This window comes from Capsicum annuum, chromosome 9 (assembly GCF_002878395.1).
Source record: "Capsicum annuum cultivar UCD-10X-F1 chromosome 9, UCD10Xv1.1, whole genome shotgun sequence".
NCBI classification, from domain to species: Eukaryota; Viridiplantae; Streptophyta; class Magnoliopsida; order Solanales; family Solanaceae; genus Capsicum; species Capsicum annuum.
The window spans coordinates 22,270,406-22,291,337 of NC_061119.1; the positions used below are offsets into that span (position 1 = coordinate 22,270,406).

Genomic DNA, 20,932 nt, shown 5'->3' on the forward strand with positions numbered 1-20,932 from the left:
TAGTTTTGTTTGAAGAAAAGTTTTTAATGAAGGATAAAAATCTCAAATTACTTTTCTAAGGGTTTTCACACTTTTAATATATTTTAGATATATATTATAGATATAGATTATAGATATATAAAATTCGTATGACAAATTCTAAAATTGGATGACCTTTTATATAATAAAACATAGGAAATTAAATTTTGTGTGATAAATTTTAAAGCTTGATTGATGGCTTTTATGTAACAAAAAACAAGTTTATATGATAAACTTAAAATTAAATAACAAAAGATGAAATTTATCTATTCAATAAAAAGGGAAAAATACATGAAAACTAAAGGAAAAAAAAAAAGAGATAGAAGCATAGTAGAGGTGAAGTGAAGGGAAGATAAAAAGAGGGATGGTTGGGATTTCTTGAGCCTGAGTTAGGTTTCTCGAGTTTGAGCCTTTTGAGGATTGACTCAAAGGTAAGGTTAATAAAGTGTTTGTTTTAGGCCTCCAAAATTTTGAGGTTCCAAAAGATTTAATATGAATTTTATGATTTTAATTTCTCTTAAAATAATATAGAAGATTGTAAATATAAAAGGTACAAAATTTAAATTAAAAAAAAAAAACTATCTACTTTTTATTAAAAAATATTTTAAATTTTTTTATCAAATTTTTATATTAATAAACAAAGCTTTTACAATAATATCTATGAATTGGAAACAAATGACTAAACTCCCATTAATTAAAATTAGTCCTTACTTTTATAATTAATAATATTACTTTGTGAAGTTAAATATTTAACATCTTCTAAAAATACTATACTAAAAAAGCATTAATAATATTTTTATTATGTATATATATTTAAGACTTTATATTAAAATTTTACTTTAGTGTACTAACTTTATCGAGACGAGCTTAAACCTTACAAATGAAAAAATTATGTTGAAAGTTCGTCTTTTAAAATGAATTTTAAAATGCGTAAATTTAGATTTAATGAGACTGCAATATCATACAAAGCACATTGCAGAAAAGCCCTAAAAGAAAACAAAGACAGGTCAGCAAACGAAAACAGAGATGCTGAAATAGGACATACGTGTCCAAACCACATCCATAACTACCTTACCTTACAAACACAATCTACCAATTGAGACTCCGTGGTTTCTTAAATTTTGGTTCTAAAATTTTGGTTCTACTGACTCATCATACCAGGTAACCACACTTCCCCAATTTCATTTTTCTTATGTAATTGCTTCATAGTTTAGTGTTGTAGGAATCCTTTTTTTTTTTTAAATAATAGAATCTCTTAACTACCTATATTTGTTACACAGGAGTTGGGATTATATTCTGTTTGTGGCATTTTAATATGAACTGTATAAAGAAATGAATCTTAGACCTAACTAAATCTCAAAAGCTAGCTAGTTAATGAGGGGAGGATTGTCTAAGATCATATAAGGAGACCAAAATCCATTGATGTAGGACTCCAACACCCCCGTACGTCCAGGGCTGGACATTTATAACGTGGATAATATAAGACGGAGGCTCAACATCGGAAACAATGAACTGGGTGGGCGTGGCTCTGATACCATGATAAAGAAATAAACTTTGGGCCTAACTCAATCTCAAAAGTTAGCTCATTAGGGGAGGATTGCCCAAGATCATATAAGGAGACCAAGAACCCTTTAACCCATCGATGTGGGACTCCAACAAACTGTACTCACTTTAAAATGTTAAATTTGATTTATTAGTCATAAAATATCTAAAAATAATAGTAATGTTTTCAAGATATCAACTTTAATATAACCAAATGAATTTGAATTGTCGAAAATTTTGTAAGTTGTATAGAATATAAATTGGAAGCAAGCAATTAGGATTTAGGGAGCATTTTGTTGGGTCGGAAGGTTGATTGCAGGAGCAGAAGTAAGATCAATTGTGATTTAGGGTGTGATTGGTATGAAGGAAAATGTATTCTCGGAGAATGAATGGGTTTTACTTATTTTCTAGTGTTTGGTAAGTAAGCTAAAAAATATAAAATCCCCAAAGCATTTATATGTAAGCTAGTGTAACACAATGGGGATGTGATAATGTGGAGATTGGGGTTTGGGGCCGGGGGGCGCTGGATGGGTGAGGAATAGACAATGAACATGGTATGTCACGACTCACGCCTGGAATTTGTTTTCCCTACTTGAATTGGGGAAGTCAACTTCCTAAATTTTAAGGTACTTGTTTTCGTAGAGAAAATATTTTCTAAAACATCTTAATGAACCAGACATGGAAAAATTTGAATCATATCAAAGCACACTCTTAGGATTTCAGAAAATCTCTTTGACTTATGGGCATTGTGTTCTGGTATAAACAAAAGGGTGTTAAATAATCTTTCTCCCATTTGATATTCTTGGTAATCATGGTTGTTTAGACCTTGGTCTTTTTCCTCTTTGGCGGTGGAAAAATCAGGAATGTGTCTAAGTTATTATATATGTATATAGAGTAATCTTTTACCCATATACTTTGTATAAATTTACGAGAAATGGGGCTATGCCACTGCTCGTAGGTAAGTCTACTTCCAGTTCTAACTCCTCTATAACCATGTACTCCAGGCTAAGTTGCTCGGACTCGGGTGCGGGTATCCAAGTGAAATAGCACGTACGTGTCCAAGTAAAAAAATTCGTTAGCCGAATTCCTGTACACGAATCCGAGCATGGATACGGGTGCGGGGATTTGGCTAAAAAAGTTCAAATGTTATAAAAATAGAGTTATAGAGATATTCTAAAAATTCACTACTGAACAAAAACAAGAAAACATCCCAACTTATGTAATTAATTCACAGGTTTAGGAGTTAAGTTATTTTATCTCTTTTAGTTACATTTTCAATTAGGAGTTCCCTAGTCGACGTGTCAGCTTTCAAAATTGTAGGCCTACTATTTTCCTTGACATATGGTGACATAGTAGTATTAACTTTACTACTACAACAACAAAAAACCCAGTATATTCCCACATAGTGGGGTCTGGGGAGAGTAGAATGTACGCAATCCATATCACTACCTCCGAAGAAGTAGAGAGGCTGTTTCTAATAGACCCTCGGCCCAGGACACAATGACAGTAAATAAAATCGTCATATAACAAGCAACAAGATATAATAACAAGGATACGACACCCACAAGGAAATACCATATATGAACAAACCAAAGGCACACACTTCCTCCCAACCCACCTAACTAGAAACTCCAACCTATGTACAAAGCCCTACGACTACTAGCCACACTACCCCAAAGTACTCCTAACCATTGACATGTTACCAAATACCATGAACTGCAAAATACAAAGAAAATGTCCTTTTGGTTCACATATCTATTCAAAGGAGATCTGACAAATTGAGTATCACAACCGAAGCAATCACCACCTTTACGTCCTCTTCATTTTTTTTTCCTTTTCTAACCATGAGTGTAAGATGAAGTTCTTATTCCCTTAGTTGCTCAAACAGTACAAGGTCAAGGATATCAGATTTAGACGCTACAATCTAGCTCTACAATCTGGTCTCAAAACATAATAGGCAAGAGTACACTCAGAGAAAACTCCATTATAAATAGCTTTTTAGAAAGTAAAAAGTATCTGTAAGAAACACCAAGTCAGGGTCAAAAGTATGTGCAAGTTTGTCTATAAGATTCTACCTCTGTCATCCATAGTAATCTATCAATTTTGTTTAACTATCTATACAGCACAACCTTCTGTCTTTACATGAAAAATTGCAGGTGAATTTTTTTTTCAAAAACACTCAAATAGTATTCTTTATATTTCCAAACACTCCTATTTTATCATTCCGTACACACCAAATTAGATTCTACTATTTCAGTAGTTTTTGCTTTTTCTACTTTTCTTTGCAACTAAGGAGTAATTTATTAAATAACAGTTTAGACAATGTTATTCACTAAATAATAATCCATGTGTCACATTAACCGAAACCACATAACGATCCCATATTAATCCTACATAAGTAGTACGTTAACCAAACGACCACCAATCATTTTGCAAAGCAACCTTCTTATCAATCAATACATTCAAGTTTAGTTGATCTTGTACTACAAAAATGTTGGAACCGACCATAGAGCTTTCCAATGGAAGTTCTGTTTCATCGTAAACCACCCCCCCCCACCCACCACCCACCTCAAAAAAGGGCACACCTGAAGCAAGCAAACTAAATATAACAGTCTTCCAAGTTCCACCAATGCAGATAGACAGAGTTCAGTAAACCAAGTAAATATCCATAAAAAAAGTAGAGAAAATCATCTTTGAGTTCAAAATAAGGGTTAAAATTAATAAAACAACTCTGTGAAGTTAACAAAAGTATGTCCTGTAAGCCTGTAACTAGAAAACACGGAAATCAAGAACAGATTCCCACGTGAAGGATCGGATAAATTAATTCCAATATCCTTGCTTATTCCATCCGGCTTTAAAACGATAGGGGTTAATTGAAGTATTCTATTATATTTCTATTACTAATAACTATTATTTTACTACTATATTAATATGAATTCTAATAGAAATACAAGTAATAAAGTGTATCTATGTCTCTTTCTTTTCCAAAAGTCTGACGACTGTCTGTTTCTTCCCAATTACAGTCGTCGGTCTTTCTAAGGCAACGTGAGAGGTCAGAATTTTCCCTGTGTCTTGGCCGGAAACTTTAAGCAACTAATATACATATATAAAGAGGAAAAGCTACAAAGGAGACAAAGTTAAGGTGTAAATTTATTTTATTTTTATTTTAAGATCGAGTCTTTAATTTCCCCCAAATTTGTTTTTGATTTTGGTCAAAGTGTCCAGATTAGTTTGACCGAATCCGAGACGCACCCAGCACCCGCACCAGCGTCAGTGTCGCATCGAGACGGGTTTGGCGGCAAAATCGAAGAGTCCAAGCAACATAGACTCGAGGAATATACTCAAGAAACATGAGTCCTTACTATTGATGATACTGAAGTACATAATGTTTGCAATATCAACACAGACGCCACGTATCAAACCCATAGCATCATCATCAGCTAGCCACTCATCACAATGGTTGTCTGGGGCCTCCACTTCCTTTCAAAAGGTATTACTACTCAATTTCTGTTGGTTGGAGTAAAATCAAAGTAACTTCGCATATTTGTCATAGGAACAATATTGTATTTATACCATATTTAAGGATAGTCTATACCTTAGTTTTAGACATAATTTATGCTTTTCTATACATATGCAAATTCTTCTGGTCTACCTTAATCAAGGAAGTCAGAATACTGTACTCTTATAAGACATATGAATCCAATGGACATATTTTTGGTACATTGTTTGCCTCCTTTCCACAGTTCTGCACCTTGATTACACTGTTAAAGTGTGTATAGCTATCTGGAGAAAATTTCTTCATTTTCCCTGACGTAATGTCGCTGTCATTATCTCTTTATAGAACTGTGTTTCACAAGGCAGTCCATTTTCGTCAAGGCAAAGTTCTTTTCTAAGAGGTCAATTTCATGTTAGATGCCTCCTTGGGCTCAATCGAACTGGACAAAGAAGAAAAAATGCAGGTGAATGATGCAGATTGATTCAGTATTGCTTTTATTGCTTGTGTAAAATTTAGTGGTAGCCGTCTTTTTTTTTCTTTTTGTGACTGAAATAACTATCACTACCGAATACAATAACTTCGTTGCTTTAAACAGGCAATATCTGCCTTCAGTTGTTGCCTTTTATTTTCTGAACAGTGTAAAATTTCAATGCTGCCTCATCTCATGAGCCCTTTCATTGACTACACTAAGTTCTCCTTTGTTCTTGCATTTCTTCTTGGTATATGAGTTTATCCATTTTCATCTCTTTGTAGCATCCTGACAATGCTTTTTTGTGAGTTCCTTGTATCACCGTTATAACTTAATTTTTAAGATCAAATAGAATGAATGCGTGAATTCCTAGTATCACCATTGTAACTTAATTTTCAAGATCAAACAAAATGAATAATCAGACTTTTAATATTTCTTTTCATGATTTATCTTACTAAGGTCCCCTTTCATTCAATACAGCTACTCAGCAGAGGGAGAACCAAGATTTTAACTTTATAGGTTCTGAATATTAGAATGACGACTTCAAGTGCTTATAACTGAGTTCTAAATTTAATGTGTACATATTTAATGATTATCTCAACACAAATATACTATTTGAGCAAAAGTTATTGAGTTCAACTGAACCAATATCTGGGTTTCTAGCTCCACCCCCTCCTATAATCCTGTTCCATTTTACTAATATACCTTAACTGATAATGATTGTTCCTTCATTTTGTTTATTGATACTGAAGGTGCTGTGGTATCACCAAGTTGTGTCCTTCCACTTACCGAAGAAAATGTTGAGAAGGTTCTAGGGCAAGTCAGGCCAGGCCTAATGGCTGATGGAGGGAATGTGGTGCTACATGAGATTGATGGCCTAATTGTAATTCTTAAGCTTCAAGGAGCATGTGGATCTTGCCCAAGTTCAACAATGACACTTAAAATGGGAATTGAAACTCGCCTTCGGGACAAAATCCCTGAAATAATAGCAGTAGAGCAGATTCATGACTCTGAAACTGGTCTTGAGTTAAATGAGGAAAATATTGAAAAGGTACAATATTTCGTATGATTTGTAATTACTTCAACTTATTATGAGTAATATTTAGACACCAAAACAATCCAATATTTTCGATAATGTCAGCTTCTTGGAGAGATTAGACCATACTTGGTAGGCGCAGGTGGTGGAGAACTGGAGCTTGTACAAATTAACGACTACATTGTTAAGGTTCGGCTAAGTGGACCGGCAGCTTCTGTGAAGACAGTTCGTGTAGCTCTTGTTCAAAAATTAAGAGATGCAATACCTGCTATTGTTGCTGTTCAGTTGACAGATTGAAGATAATGCTCAGCCATACAACGAACATTTTCCTGCAAGAATTTCAGGATTGACTTAAGATTCCTACAGTCAGTGTAGTTACTTGTCCTCTCTTAACAGTTTACAGTATCATTTTTGGTATACATGTAGCATTCTTTATCCCTTGATTTCACTTGGAAATTTTTCCAAATTGTATGTCAAATGAATTTAAAGACACTTCAGGATTTTCAAGAACTGGATGAAGGTCTAGTTCATTTTACCGACTCTATTGCATCTTAAAAAGCAAAGATCAGAAATTAATTCTTTGCAGGGGAACAACCTATTCCCTTTCTGCACAAGCTGAAGCAATAACAAATACTCCTAGTAAAATATGTAAGCCAGACTAGATTGTACTTTGATCAATAAGGATCAATCATATGAAACTGCCACATCATAAAAAAATAAATCTTGATGGGGTAAAATTTTATATAAGCACCAGCATAAAAAATATGTTATGTACACTCAACGTGTATAGAAGGACATCAAATGAGATTATAATTGTATTAAAAATTACACAAATATACATATTTTCAATATTACAAAAAATCTAACTCTCTAAACATATTACAAAAATTCCAACATATACACATAATGTTATATATATGTCGGGTATGTTATGTATATTAATAGGGAGAGAGAGTAAAGTAATAAAAAAAGTGAGAGAGTGTAATTAAGGGTTGGTATTTATGTTATTTATAATTAATTTAATATATAGAAATAGTGCAGAATTTGCATTCTACTACTATTTAACAATATATATCTATAGTCTATGTCTATCTCTATTATCTTAAAAGTATGAAGGCCTTATAATTCACGTTTGAACTTTTTGCCCTTTATTAAAAATCTCCATAGAAGATAAAATAGTCTTTTCACTTATTTTAGGAGTCCTAATAATTAATAATTAAGGAATCTTAAAATACAAAGATATATATAATTAGAATTAGGGTTTTTTTTTAATCAACTAATAATATAAACGGAAAAGGGTCTAATATACCCTTTAACTATTGAAAATGGTACACAAATATTCTTCTTCCACCGTTAGGCTCAAAAATACCCTTCCATCCATCTATTTGGCTCAAAAATATCCTTAATGTATTAGAAATGACTCAAAAATGCCCTTCTTCCTCTATTGGTTCAAAAATACCCCTCCATCCACCTATTTGGATCAAAAATGCCCTTAACATTAAATTTAAGTCTAAAAATGTCTCCTTCTTTTAACAAATTCTGATGTGAAATATAATTTTATTTAAATTAAATACATGACATTATTTTTATTGGTCCATAGGTAATTAGACTCAAATTCATTCACAATTTAATGGTCCTCTTTTCACTAATTTTTTAGTTATATATAAAAAATTAAAAAGAATTAATTAATGTTTAAGTGCAAAATTAAAAAAGAATTTCTTAAATAGGATAATTAGCAAAGAGCAAATACTCTCATAGTTAATGATTATCTATGTGTGCTCAAATATTAGAAAACATATTTTAGGTAAAATTTTAAAGACTTTTAGTTCTATTTAGGTTTTGAACTTTTTATATATATAAAAAAAAACTTGAAAGTAATTTAAGTCTTTATTTAATTTAGGTAAGAATGCGTAATATTTTACACTTCTCTCCTTCTCCAACATGAAATCATAAAAATAGTAATAATACAAAGAAAAATAGTAATGATATATATATATATATATATTTAGATGTAATTAAAAAAACACCCCTACGTGAAACCAAAAAATAAAATAACTTTTTTTTTTAAAAAAAACATTCTCCCTTAGAAGACTTTACAATAGATAAAACCATTTAATCTTTTTCCTTATATATATTAAAATGTAATTAAAAAAACACCCCTGCGTGAAACCGAAAAAAAAAATATTTTTTTTTTAAAAAAACATTTTCTCTTAGAAGACTTTACAATAGATAAAATCATTTAATCTTTTTCCTTTAATTTTTATTTTCTTAAATAAATACATAGAATGGAATTAAGAGTCCTAAAATATATAAATATGAAACCCGAAACATATAGGAAAATTAAGAGTCCTAAAATATATAGAAGGAAATTAAGAGTCCTAAAATAGAAAAAATATATTTCTTGAAAAAAATAAAAATTACCATAAATATAGATATTATGATGTACCATAAATTACTTGCTAACTTAGTACCAACCTAAAACTAAAAAAATAATAATTAAAAAAAAACCCACCCCTGACGTAAAACCCACAAAAATTATATAATAATAAAACATTATAATTAAAAAACCCCAGAAATAACATAATAATAAAAAGTTGTAATTAAAAAACCTCCAAAATAATATAATAATAAAATAAATTGTAACTAAAAAAAGCCCACCACTACGTGAAACCAAAAAAATAATATACTAATTAATGCATATCTATTCCACCAAAAAATATATAATATCATAATTAAAAAATTATAATTACAAAAAAAATTATCCCTATGTGAAACCAAAAAAAATAATATAATATAAAGAAGGAGACATTTTTGGACTTAAATTTAATGTTAAGGGCATTTTTGATCCAAATAGGTGGATGGACGGGTATTTTTGAACCAATAGAGGAAGAAGGACATTTTTGAGCCATTTCTAATATATTAAGGGTATTTTTGAGCCAAATAGATGGATGGAAGGGTATTTTTTAGCCTAAAGGTGGAAGGAGGGTATTTGCGTACCATTTTCAATAGTTGAAGGGTATATTAGACCCTTTTCCATAATATAAAAGGTGAATGCTAAATTTTGCACACTATTACGGTATATCATCAACCTTTGGTTGTGCGTCGTCTTTTTTTTCTCCTTTGATGAGGTGAAGGTCGGAGCAACATTACAACCTATCTGTTTCAAACCAGCTACACCAATTAAAAGACAAACAACTTATATTGTGATCATTTAATCAATCTTCATGCATTAAATCAAATAATTCTTTTTAATTCAACAGAATATTGGTGTTCCAGTTGTTTACATATTTGTTATGTTTGGTAATTAACTTGACTGATTTTGCTGCAAATAAGGAAGTGCGGGTCTGTGACTTGGAGACTGAATTATCACATTGTCAGGCTTCTTGTTCGATCGCGGCTTTTGCAGGAGAGAGAGCTGGTTGAGAGGCATAATGCATGGCTTAATGATGAGGAATTTTGTACCTTATTAAAATACACATGTTTGAGGTTTAATTTTATCATTTTGATTTATCGATTATCGTATTGTTTTATTATAATTTCTATTATGTTATTATTTATTGTTTTTTATTTGTTCGGTCGGGCTTTAAGGAATTTTTCTGTAACGATTAGATTTAATCATGTTGTTTTGATATCTAGATTATGTTGCACTTTCTACTCTATTGCTAGCTTCTATTTTTTTCTGTTTAATACAGATGGTACATGAATATTCATTGTACATTTGTACAAAACTTCTACCTCGAGCATACGCAATAAAATTGTAGATAGTCAAGTGAAATTCAATCCACGAAATAACTTGATTTTGGACAACATCGTTGTGATAAAGGTCGTAATGCTAGAGAAATCATTACCGTACGGCATAGAGGGGGAGGTCATAAGCGTTTATACCGTAAAATTGATTTTGTGTAAAGATCAAGTTTAATAATTGTATTATTCTGATAATTCGATTGTCGTATTTATTTTATTGTAGCTTCTATTTTGTTTTTATTTAAGTATTATTTTTGTAGATATAGATTAATGTTCGATCGATCTTTAAGGAACTTTTGTGTAAAGTTTAGATTTTATTTTGTCGTACTTTCAATTCTATTGTTATCTATTGTTCTGCTTCATACAGGTGGTTGATGAATGTTTGATCGGGCTTTGAGAATTTTTTCTTAAAGATCAGTTGTAATCGTATTGTTTTGAAATCTCGATTGTCTTATTATTTTGGTGTAGTTTCGATTTTGTTTCTATGAATTATTTTTTCTACTTAATATAAATGGTAGATGAATATTCAATGTTTACCAAAAAAGAAAAAAAAAAGGGTGAATGCTCAATCAATCTTTAAGGAACTTTTGTAAAAGTTAGGTTCAATGAGATTTTTCTTGTTTTTGCCAATATTTTAGAAGAGCAGTAACCATTTAAAAGGAGGGTAACAATTTAACCCAAAAAAGAAACATTAATAAAAAAAGTTTGTTTTTTAGAAAAACGGTCAGGGTCTAACAACAAAAAAAGATCACATAACGTGAGACAATCAGGCAAAGATGAATACAAGTTTAATACACATTAGGATTTAAATTTTGACATTTGCTATGAGTAACTAAATTTTGTTCATTATACTTAATTTTGCTCCTAGCTTAATTGTTAGTCTGATAGTGGCTTAAAAGGTTTTATCCTTGATAATATAATGTACGTATACACAACAATTATTTTTTTTATATGTATTTATTATTAAATTACACGATACACAATAATTAACTTATATATTTGATGCGAATATATTTGATTTTTTTTACCTTACATAAGATAATTTAAAAATTTCTTCACAATTTATATCTATAATTTATATTTATATTTATATTTATTTTATAATATATTAAAAGTGTGAAGACCTTAGAAAAGTGATTTGAATTTTTTGCCCTTTATTAAAAGTATTTTGCAATAGACAAAAGTGTCTTTTCATGTATTTTCTTTAATTATTATATTATTTTTAAAATTAATTAAAGTCCTTTTTTATCTAGGTAAGAAATTATACTATTTAATACTTTTAATTCAGTTAAAATTTACCTTATAGAAAAAACAATCTATAATTCTATTTAAATAAGGAACTATAAATGTCAAAATTTGAGGAAAAATCAGAATAATAGAGGAAAATTTTTCAAAAAATAAAATATAAGACCAAAACAACAAATAAGACGTGGCTTGTGAAAAGGAACTAAAAGCACCAAAATTTAAGGAAAATCCAGTTAATAGAGAAAAGAAAAAGTCCCTTTAAAATTAAATGTGTCAAATATTTAGTGGGGAAAGAAAGTCCTACTTAAAAAAGCTAGGCATGAAAAGAAAAAAAATTTAATAATAATAATAAAAAAACTATGGCTGAAAAAAAAATTAATGACTCCTAAAGTATATAACAGGAATACTATATATGTAAAAAATTAATGAAAGTCCTTGTTTGATGTAGATAGGAAATCATAATAGTAATTGACTTCTAAATCAATTAAAACTTTACCTTCTATAAAATAATTTTAAAAAAATATAATTCTATTTAAGTAATATTGTGATCAAATTTTGAAATAACATACCTGACATGACCGCTTCTTGGTCTCTCTACAAACTTTGATAGATGGAGATCGAATGCCACCACGAATAGGTGATAACATTGCTCACAGGGACGATATTGTTGCATCACTATGGTAATTTCTCAACCTACTCAACCTATTGTTTGTTTCTTGTCAAAATCTAGTACAACTATTAACCACTTGCTTTATTCGTTATTCTATTATGTTTTATCAAGACAGGGACTATTGAAAACAATCACACTTTCATGCAAAGAATATGATGTTCGTACATCCTATCCTTTTCAGATCACACTTATGAGATTATTGTTATAGATTTTTATGTTTGATCAGTAATTCATAATTGATATTATGATTGTATGATTTGAGGTGATGTTATATCCTCTCCTTTTAGTTTTAAACAAATGCAACACAATTGAAATATGGCTAGAAAAAAAACTCTTACGTTATTTGTTTATCTATAATGTATTGTATTATATTATATTATATTGTATAACTTCAGATTGTTCTGCTTTGTTTGTAATTAGTGAAAGAAGAAATTTTCTTGGCTTGAGAGTAAGACCTTATGTTATTCTTTGTATGTTGTGCCAAAGACCTCAATGGTAATTCCATCTACACAATCCAACTTGATCTTTTAAGACTTCAACTGCTTCAATACTTGCAGCTACTATCCATGCTCTCCTGCTTGGACTTATTTTGACTTAATTTCTTCTAAAATTTAACTCTTGTTTTCTTTGCTTATGGTTCTCTGACTCTTTAGATTGTTAAGTAAGATTTAATGATGTTCGAGTTTGTAGGTAAGGCTGAATATATAGGCAGTGAAGAATGAATTAGATAAGGAGAGTTTAGAGTAGCTAAAAGTGATGAGGAAGTGGTTTTTGACTTACTGTTAGTATTCTTTTTACAGTGTACTCAATGAGTTCTCCAACCAGGTTAAAGGCCAAGTCCACAGGTATTTATTACATAATATTGTATAATATATCATATTGTATTATATTACATTATACTATATTGTATGTTTTTCAGTTTTTGTTTTTGTTTAGGAATGTTGGTGGCAGAGATATTCTTATAACTACTTTTTCGATGAGCTTTGAAGGTGTGATTTATAACAATTTCATTAATTTCAAGTGTATATTATATATGAATGTTCGATCGAAGGTGAAAGCTCCTAGAAAAGATATATGGTTGCAATGAGTTAAGAGCAAAAGGTAAGACCCTTAGAAAGGTGATTCAAACTCTTTGACAATTTGTCTTTTCACCTTTTTCCTCCAACTAAATTTCTTAAAAATAAATTACAACTTAACATTAAGAGATGGTGATTATGATCAACCACTAAGATGATCACAAGAAGCAAATAAACTAATAGTGTTATGTTGTTAACCGTTTTCAACATCTTTTAAAGCTCTTGTAGTTTGCGGTGATATGATTGAGAAAGCAAAAGAAAAAGGGATGGGAGAAGGAGGCTTTTATGAAGTGTTGAAAGAGAAAAAAGAGCATGATGATATTTTCTGTTGAATTTTTTTCGTATAATAGTAGTATTAGTTGGTGGAATTGTCTTAATTTTGTTTTAAGTATATACATCAAGTTTAGTTTCATTTTGAATTTAAGTCACATTCATCAAATCGTTGTTTTAGGAGGTAACTTTGTCTTGCTTTCAAGATTTCACATTTCATATTTAACTACTTTTTGTCTCTAAATATCTTTAGATGATATGATAATATAAAATTTTTATTACACTAACAATTCATATTTTTGTGTGTGAAGGGCAGGGCTAAGCTTGGTAAGGTATGGAGGCTTCATCCATATTTTCTTCACCTGAAGAGTTACACCATTTATGAAGTATATGATTGAAATTATTTTACATATACAAAGTAGATGTTAAATCCTTTTAATTTTTTATGTGTTTGTTTTGTCATATTGGGTGATGTCGGGTGGGGATGGCTTGTGTCTAAAGTTTACCTTTGAAGATAGCTTTGACTGCTTTTCTGATAGATATCTCTACTGTTTTCTACTCTAATTTAATAGCCAAAATATATTTGAGGACAAAATAAGTTCATAAGACAAGTTCCCGAATAAATAATGTAGAATTTGTTTTAATTATGCAAACATATATTATTCTCTCCGTTTTATATACATCATAAATTCGAATAAAATGTTAAATTCTTTTTGCTTTATGAGTCTTATTATTTTATAATGACGTACTTTTATGTGAAATTTACTTCTAATATAGTATGATTAAATTACGTGTAGATTTTTAAGAATTCAAATCTTCCACTGAAAAACAGAAATTTTTAACTGCAAAAATCATTGAATTTAAACCTCACCTATATTTTGTCGAAGAAGTTTTATATTACATTTAAAAAAATGATTAAAGATTTTAGAGAAACAAATAAGTCAAATCACTTATATAACCACATTTAAGGAAAAAAAAAGAATGATGAAAAGGAAAAAATAATAAAAGAGTTAAATTAATAAATTATTTATATGGTTCAAGTGAAATATTTCATTTTAGGTACTTCTAAATGACATGCGTATTTGATGTCGTCTATGAATTGGTTAAAGAGATTAATCGTGTCTAACTTTAAGACAAGGCTTTTTTGGATGAATTAAAGATTCAAATGTTCACTCACTCTAAATACGTATGTGCAAAAATGAATAGATCAACAACATACCCACATATATGCAATACACAAAATTTTCAAAGTATTGCATATATTGATACAACGTGAAAAATTTATACGTTAAAGTTATATTGAAAATTTACTTTCTAATAGAATTTTGGGGAAAATATAATGTCTGATTGAAATATTGGACAAAATAAGTATGTCGTCGGTGAATGAAGTAGTTGAAAAAATTAAAGTTTTATCTCTTTCTTCATTTAATTTTGTTGAGAATTGAATCTGAAGTTGGGTCAAAACTTGAGTCCCGATTGGAGTCATGGGTTGCTTATCGAGTTTCGAGATTAAAATCGGGTTTAGAGTCGGGTCCCACATCAAAGTTGGATTCCGAGTCTAGGGCTTCGGGTTTGGTTCAAGGTCGAGCGTCAGGAATTGGAGTTGAACCGTAAGTCCAATCATAGGTCAAGATACAAATTCGTGTCCCATGTCAGGTCAGGAATCAGGATCTTGGGAGTTGATTTTACGGTTAAGGTTGGGTCTCGATTGAGTGTCAAGAATCATAAAGATCAAAACTTTCAATGACTGAATTGTTAGTTAATATGCAAATCTTTATTAGATTGCTACCTAATTCTTTATTCTAACTTCTACTTTTTATTAATTTTATTTTTCTTATGTATAGTATTATTAATTGACATGAGATACACGTGCAACGCACATATAATCTAAAAGTGTGAAGAGCTTTAGAAGTATTTTTTGAACTTTCGGCCTAAATTAAAAGTCCTTGCTTTAGACAAAATCATTTTTTCACTATTTTCTTCTAATATTTAAGAGTTGAAAATTAATTAAATATATTTATGGTAAAACCTTTTCTTATTAGAAGTCATCAAAATTTCAATATTTTTTTCCTAATTTAAGAGGTGAAAACTAATTCAATATATTTATAGGTAAAATCTTTCGTTATTAAAAGTCATCAAAATTAAATCAAAATTAATGACAACTAGTATTTTTCCATTAGTTTACGAATTCTAAATCAACTAAATTTGATTTTAAGAAGATTTGAAAAATTTTGAAATAAATATAGAATTATTAGAATAATTTTTTTTTAAGAAGTACCAGATAAGTAGTTTTTTTTTTCTAAAAAAGATAGAGAAAAGACATAAATACCCCTGAACTTGTCACCAAAACTTACTTTAGCACTTAAACTTGTAATTGTTTACCCCCCTTAATAACTTTTCAGTGAATTTTATACCCCTAATAGGCTGACGTGGCAAAGATTGTAAAATGAACGCGTTAAGGCAAAGAAAAATTGAAAAAAATAACTAACAATTACACAAACCCGCAACTTATGTTTCACTTATTACAAAAAATCTCATCTCCCTAAACATATTACATAAATTCCACCTTCTAAGTTTTTCTCTCTAATAGTACATAGACATAGATATCCCTTTTTCTCTCACGGTTTTTCTTCTTAAAAAAAAGTTGTAATCAAGGACTAGTTACCATATTTGAAATCAACTGTGTTTGAGTCCAACTGCTACTCACTGTCATTCAATTTTAACTTAATCTCCTTTTATCATTCTCAATTTTTAAGATCTGAGGTTAGTCATTTTTTTTTCTTTAGTTAATCAAAATTTGGATATTTCGAATGAACAAATTGTTGCTTGTTGTAATTAAGTAATTTTTTGGGTTTCTACTTTACCAAAATATAGTTTGAATATCTGAATTTTCCTTTTTTCTTTTCAAAATCTTCTATTTCAAGTACTAAATTAACAACATAGTACTTAGTAAATGGATGATTCTCCTTCTTTTAGCTTAGAATTAACTCAGTTAGAGCACAATGAATCAATAAATTCGGCAGTTGGGCTCGTTCCCAGAGTATTTGATTACGAGAAACCTAACTTTATTGAAAATAGATCAAAACGTCATAACGATCCCATCAAGATGAAAAAGATTAACAAAGTTGCTGCTGAAAAGTAGAAAAAATAAATTGAAGAATCGTCAAGAAAAGTCAAAAAAAGATGATACTACACGACCACGTCTATCAAAGGTATTTACGATTTTTTGATTTTAATTTTTTTTCTGAATTTTTTGTATTTTTTTCAGTAATCTGAGGTTTTAAAATTGTTAATTAATAGGGGATGGTTGTTAGGTCTTATGTAGATTTTGAATTTTTTCATCAGTTTGAAGTTATGTTAGAAGTTGTTTGTGTAAATACAAAACAACTCTTTATATATATATTAGGCATATACATTTTTGATGATGCGTTTGGTTGCACTACAAGGATATCTATAATTCATATACATAAGTGTTTACTATGTGTTAATCTATTAGTAAGTATGTATGTGTTGTACACATACATTATTCATTACATATTATTGAACATATAAATAAGTTCTGTTTGGGATTATGTTTTGTTATGTGTGTTTGAGGCAATGAACATTATATTTGTATATGTTAATCATATACATAAGTTAACATATGTTATTAAACTTGTAATGAAATGCGTAGTTCATATACATCATATTTTTTATGCATATGTTTTCAATTTTGTTATGTTTGTTTGAAGCAATGGACATCACATTTGTATATGTCTAACATATAAATAAGTTTTTGATATGTTGTTAGATGTGTAATGAAATGCCTTATTCATATACATCAGTCTTTTATGTATATGTTATTAATATACATAAGTATTGTATGTGTTTAGACCATATAGGCTCACATATGTCTGAAATACAGGATAAAAAATATCTCCGCATATTCTTTGCATTTCGATAGTTTTTACAATCACGATTTTGGATCAGATATAAAGAATTATCTTGGTGAAGAAGTTTAAAATCTTATCCGTCAGATAATTTTCAGTTCCTTTTTAGACATGCCTCAGTGTAACTTTTAGGGTCAGATTTTCAAATGCTTACTTATGCTTAAGATAGAACAAGATAATCTGGATGAAATTCATGTTTATGTGCAGGTAACTATTCTCAAGTTTTCTATTATTAACTTTGCTATAATATTCAGACTTAAATGTACAGAAAACATCGAGTAACACCTTTATACTGAATCATCTAAGTCTGTACTAATGGCAAAGTATTTTCCAGATGCAAAAAAATTCTGTCAAAAAAATTATTTTTGTACAATAATTAAGTTAGAAAACCTCGACAACAATACCGATGCTTTGAAAACGTCCATACTTTACTTCATTCATACTTTTGTGTATTCACAAATACGTGATATTGGTATTATCAGATTCAACTTTGAAATGGTTGAGGGTGGAATGTACGAACAATTCCCATAGAGGAAGACTTCATTTCAAAAGCTTATTGCAACGTGGAGAGACAAGATTTCTTTGTTGAAAAACAGTTATACCAGATCGGGGAATGCCCCATGTGCTGAATGTTTGGATGTATGAATGTTGTTCTGAGGTAGACAGTACGTTAGATGAGTGGATGGAAAATGTAATTCCAAGAATTTTTAACTGGAAGGTTGTTGGGATCAAGGTCAAGTACGAGAAGTTCATGGGTGGTATGTTCAGCAAGGTAAGTATTTAGTAAATTATTTCGAGTTAATATTAGACTTTAATAGACTCTTAATGTTGCCATTTTTTATTGCTAACAGTTTGTATACAACAATTTATGACCAACTCGGAAGAAGTGCAAAGGCTTGATTGATCAATAATTGAGGGTATTAAATTAAATGACGTTGAATCTGTATTCTCACATGATATTTCTGTCGATCGTAGTGGTAAAAGGCCTGTTGTCGACATACATACATATTCCAATTCCAATCTACAATGTTTTGAGGATTTCAGTACGCTCCCACTTTCGAAAATTCTTAAAAAGACAGATCTGAGTATTGATGCATCAGCATCACAACCTACGAAAAGGCGGAGTATAGTCCGTTTTGATGATAAAACTGTCGATATACAAGATCGTGAGAAAATACTATCGACTGTTTCAAGAAGAAATATGTCAACAGACAAAATACCAACATCTGTTTTAGAGCGTGTTGATGCATAAAAAACAACTCCATCATCATCCAACAAGTCTGTCCATCAGGCCACTTCTGATGAAAAGTGGGACGAGATAAAGTCATTTTTACAGTCTTATGTAGGTTTTTTCATATGGACAACACTATAAATCAAATTGTGAAAACACTAAGATGTTTCTTGTCTTTTTATCTGCAGGTTGACAAAAAATTCAACGATCTTCACGATCTAATTACTAAACAATATGAAGAATTAAATGACAAAATCGATAAATAACACGCCGAACTCATGCACATATTGACATACAATAAAAACACCGATGAAAAGGTAAACTAAATTGAATTTACATTATATAATTAACGAACTTGTATTTCTATTTGGATTATATTTGTGTCTTTATCATTTGACTGATTTATATTTTATTTTAAAAAATCATTGTTTAAGGTTCATATACATCACAAATTATTGTATGCATTTTTCGCTATAATTTTATTTACAATGGATCACATATAAATACTACTTTAATATACAAGCACTCTTTTATGTAGAATGACACTTCATATGTATATTATATAATATACACAAACTGTGTTATGTATATTAAATAATATACATAACTGTGTTATGTAAGTTTGTTCTATTTGTATATCATATAATATACATAAAATAAAATAAGACATTTCATATGTATATTATCTAATTTATTTTGGATGTAACTAATATTTTTGTTATTAAATTGGACGGTCAAGAAGCAAATATTTGAACAGAAAAGGAAGCATTCAATGTAAGTTCATGGATGAAGCATTTTAAGGTTATTTATGCCTATTTCTTAGTTACAATTGATGTTTTCAAATTTATTCTTACATATCTTTTATAATAAAATCAACAAGATCATGATGTGGAAGGTTAAAAAATGGGAGATATACTATCACAAGAGCAGGTTGATGAGATGAATATCTTCTCAATCGTGGAAGACAAAGAAAAAAGGGTACTTTTTTTTTTTTACACATATGCCTTTTTTCTTACCCTACATTGACGTTATCAAATTATTCTAACATATATATATAATACTAATTTTAAAAGGATCATGAAGTGGGAGATTTTAAAACGGAAAATATACCATTATAAGACAATGTTGAAGAGATGGCTATTGTCACAATCCTGAACGACAAAGGAAAAAGAGTAATTTTTCTAAATAATAATTTTACATAGGTTGTTTCATATATAATTTATCTTAATTTTTTTTTTAACTTTTTAACTTTTATGATACGTTTTGAGCTTAGTTTGTGGTGGATTTTGACTGATGTACCTGATAGTTATATTATTATTATAATGTATATGTGACATGTTATATGTATATGATTATAATATACATATATAGTACATCAAAATGAGAACGTTATCATAAATTATGCATTGCTCATTTTAAACTTTTAGATTGTCGATGAAACTGATAAATCCTTAGGCAAAGTGTTTGGTGATGACATAATGTAGGATGCTTATTTTGATGGGAACCGCAGTCCTATACAAAAATAATTCGAGGTTAGATATCTCATATTTTAAATCTTATAATTAAAACAATAAACTAATTTGATTTTGTATATGTTTTATGTTATCTCTACCAGGATATTGAAGGGTGTAGTGTGGATATTGAAACTGCCATATTAGATGATCTTGTCGAAGTTGTGGTAAATCAGAAATTGAATTATGCCAATGTTGAAACATCTATTACCGTGCATATCCATAAAGATCATCCAATAAATACATAAAGTCAATATTTTTCAAGATACATATCAAATATTTTACACATGACACTACTTTTACTAACGCATTTAAACAAAACTAACACGATACACATAATATTTACTATTAGGATGATTACTCGAGTACAATTTTAGAATTTGCTCAAACCAAGTTATACATCATAGTAGAAGGTCTGACAACACCAATGGATGATCTTCCACTAGAAGTAGTTAAATCGTCAGAAAAAATCATTCACCAGCATTTCATATCTGACAATCAGATTTCTCCAGATTTTTTTGATGTCATTGTTGCAGCACATCAAGCGGCAAAAAATCCTGCTAAGAGGATCAGGACTAAATCTAAAGTTTTCAAGTCATCATACCCAACAGATTATGCTTCTGATTCAAAAGTCATTGAAGACGAAACCACAAAAATAAAACAAAAATTCTCATTTGGTGATTTCATAATATCTG

At 29.7% G+C, this 20,932-nt stretch overlaps 1 protein-coding gene across 8 annotated transcripts; it reads left to right on the forward strand.

Moving 5' to 3' along the window:
* Window positions 1-961: 961 nt before the first annotated feature.
* Window positions 962-7,103, forward strand: LOC107842959 (nifU-like protein 3, chloroplastic). 8 transcript variants are annotated; one of them, XM_016687039.2, is made up of 6 exons: window positions 971-1,179; window positions 4,584-4,702; window positions 4,786-5,050; window positions 5,402-5,519; window positions 6,278-6,576; window positions 6,667-7,103. In XM_016687039.2, the coding sequence occupies exons 3-6, from the start codon at window positions 4,928-4,930 to the stop codon at window positions 6,856-6,858; spliced, it is 732 nt and encodes a 243-aa protein (XP_016542525.1). In that variant the 5' UTR covers window positions 971-1,179; window positions 4,584-4,702; window positions 4,786-4,927; the 3' UTR covers window positions 6,859-7,103. The 8 variants fall into 8 exon arrangements, with proteins under 8 accessions (XP_047252091.1, XP_016542532.1, XP_016542525.1 ...); XM_016687043.2 differs by having other exon boundaries at window positions 998-1,179; window positions 4,584-4,696; XM_016687040.2 differs by having other exon boundaries at window positions 1,038-1,179; window positions 4,779-5,050.
* The last annotated feature ends 13,829 nt before the right edge of the window (window positions 7,104-20,932 follow it).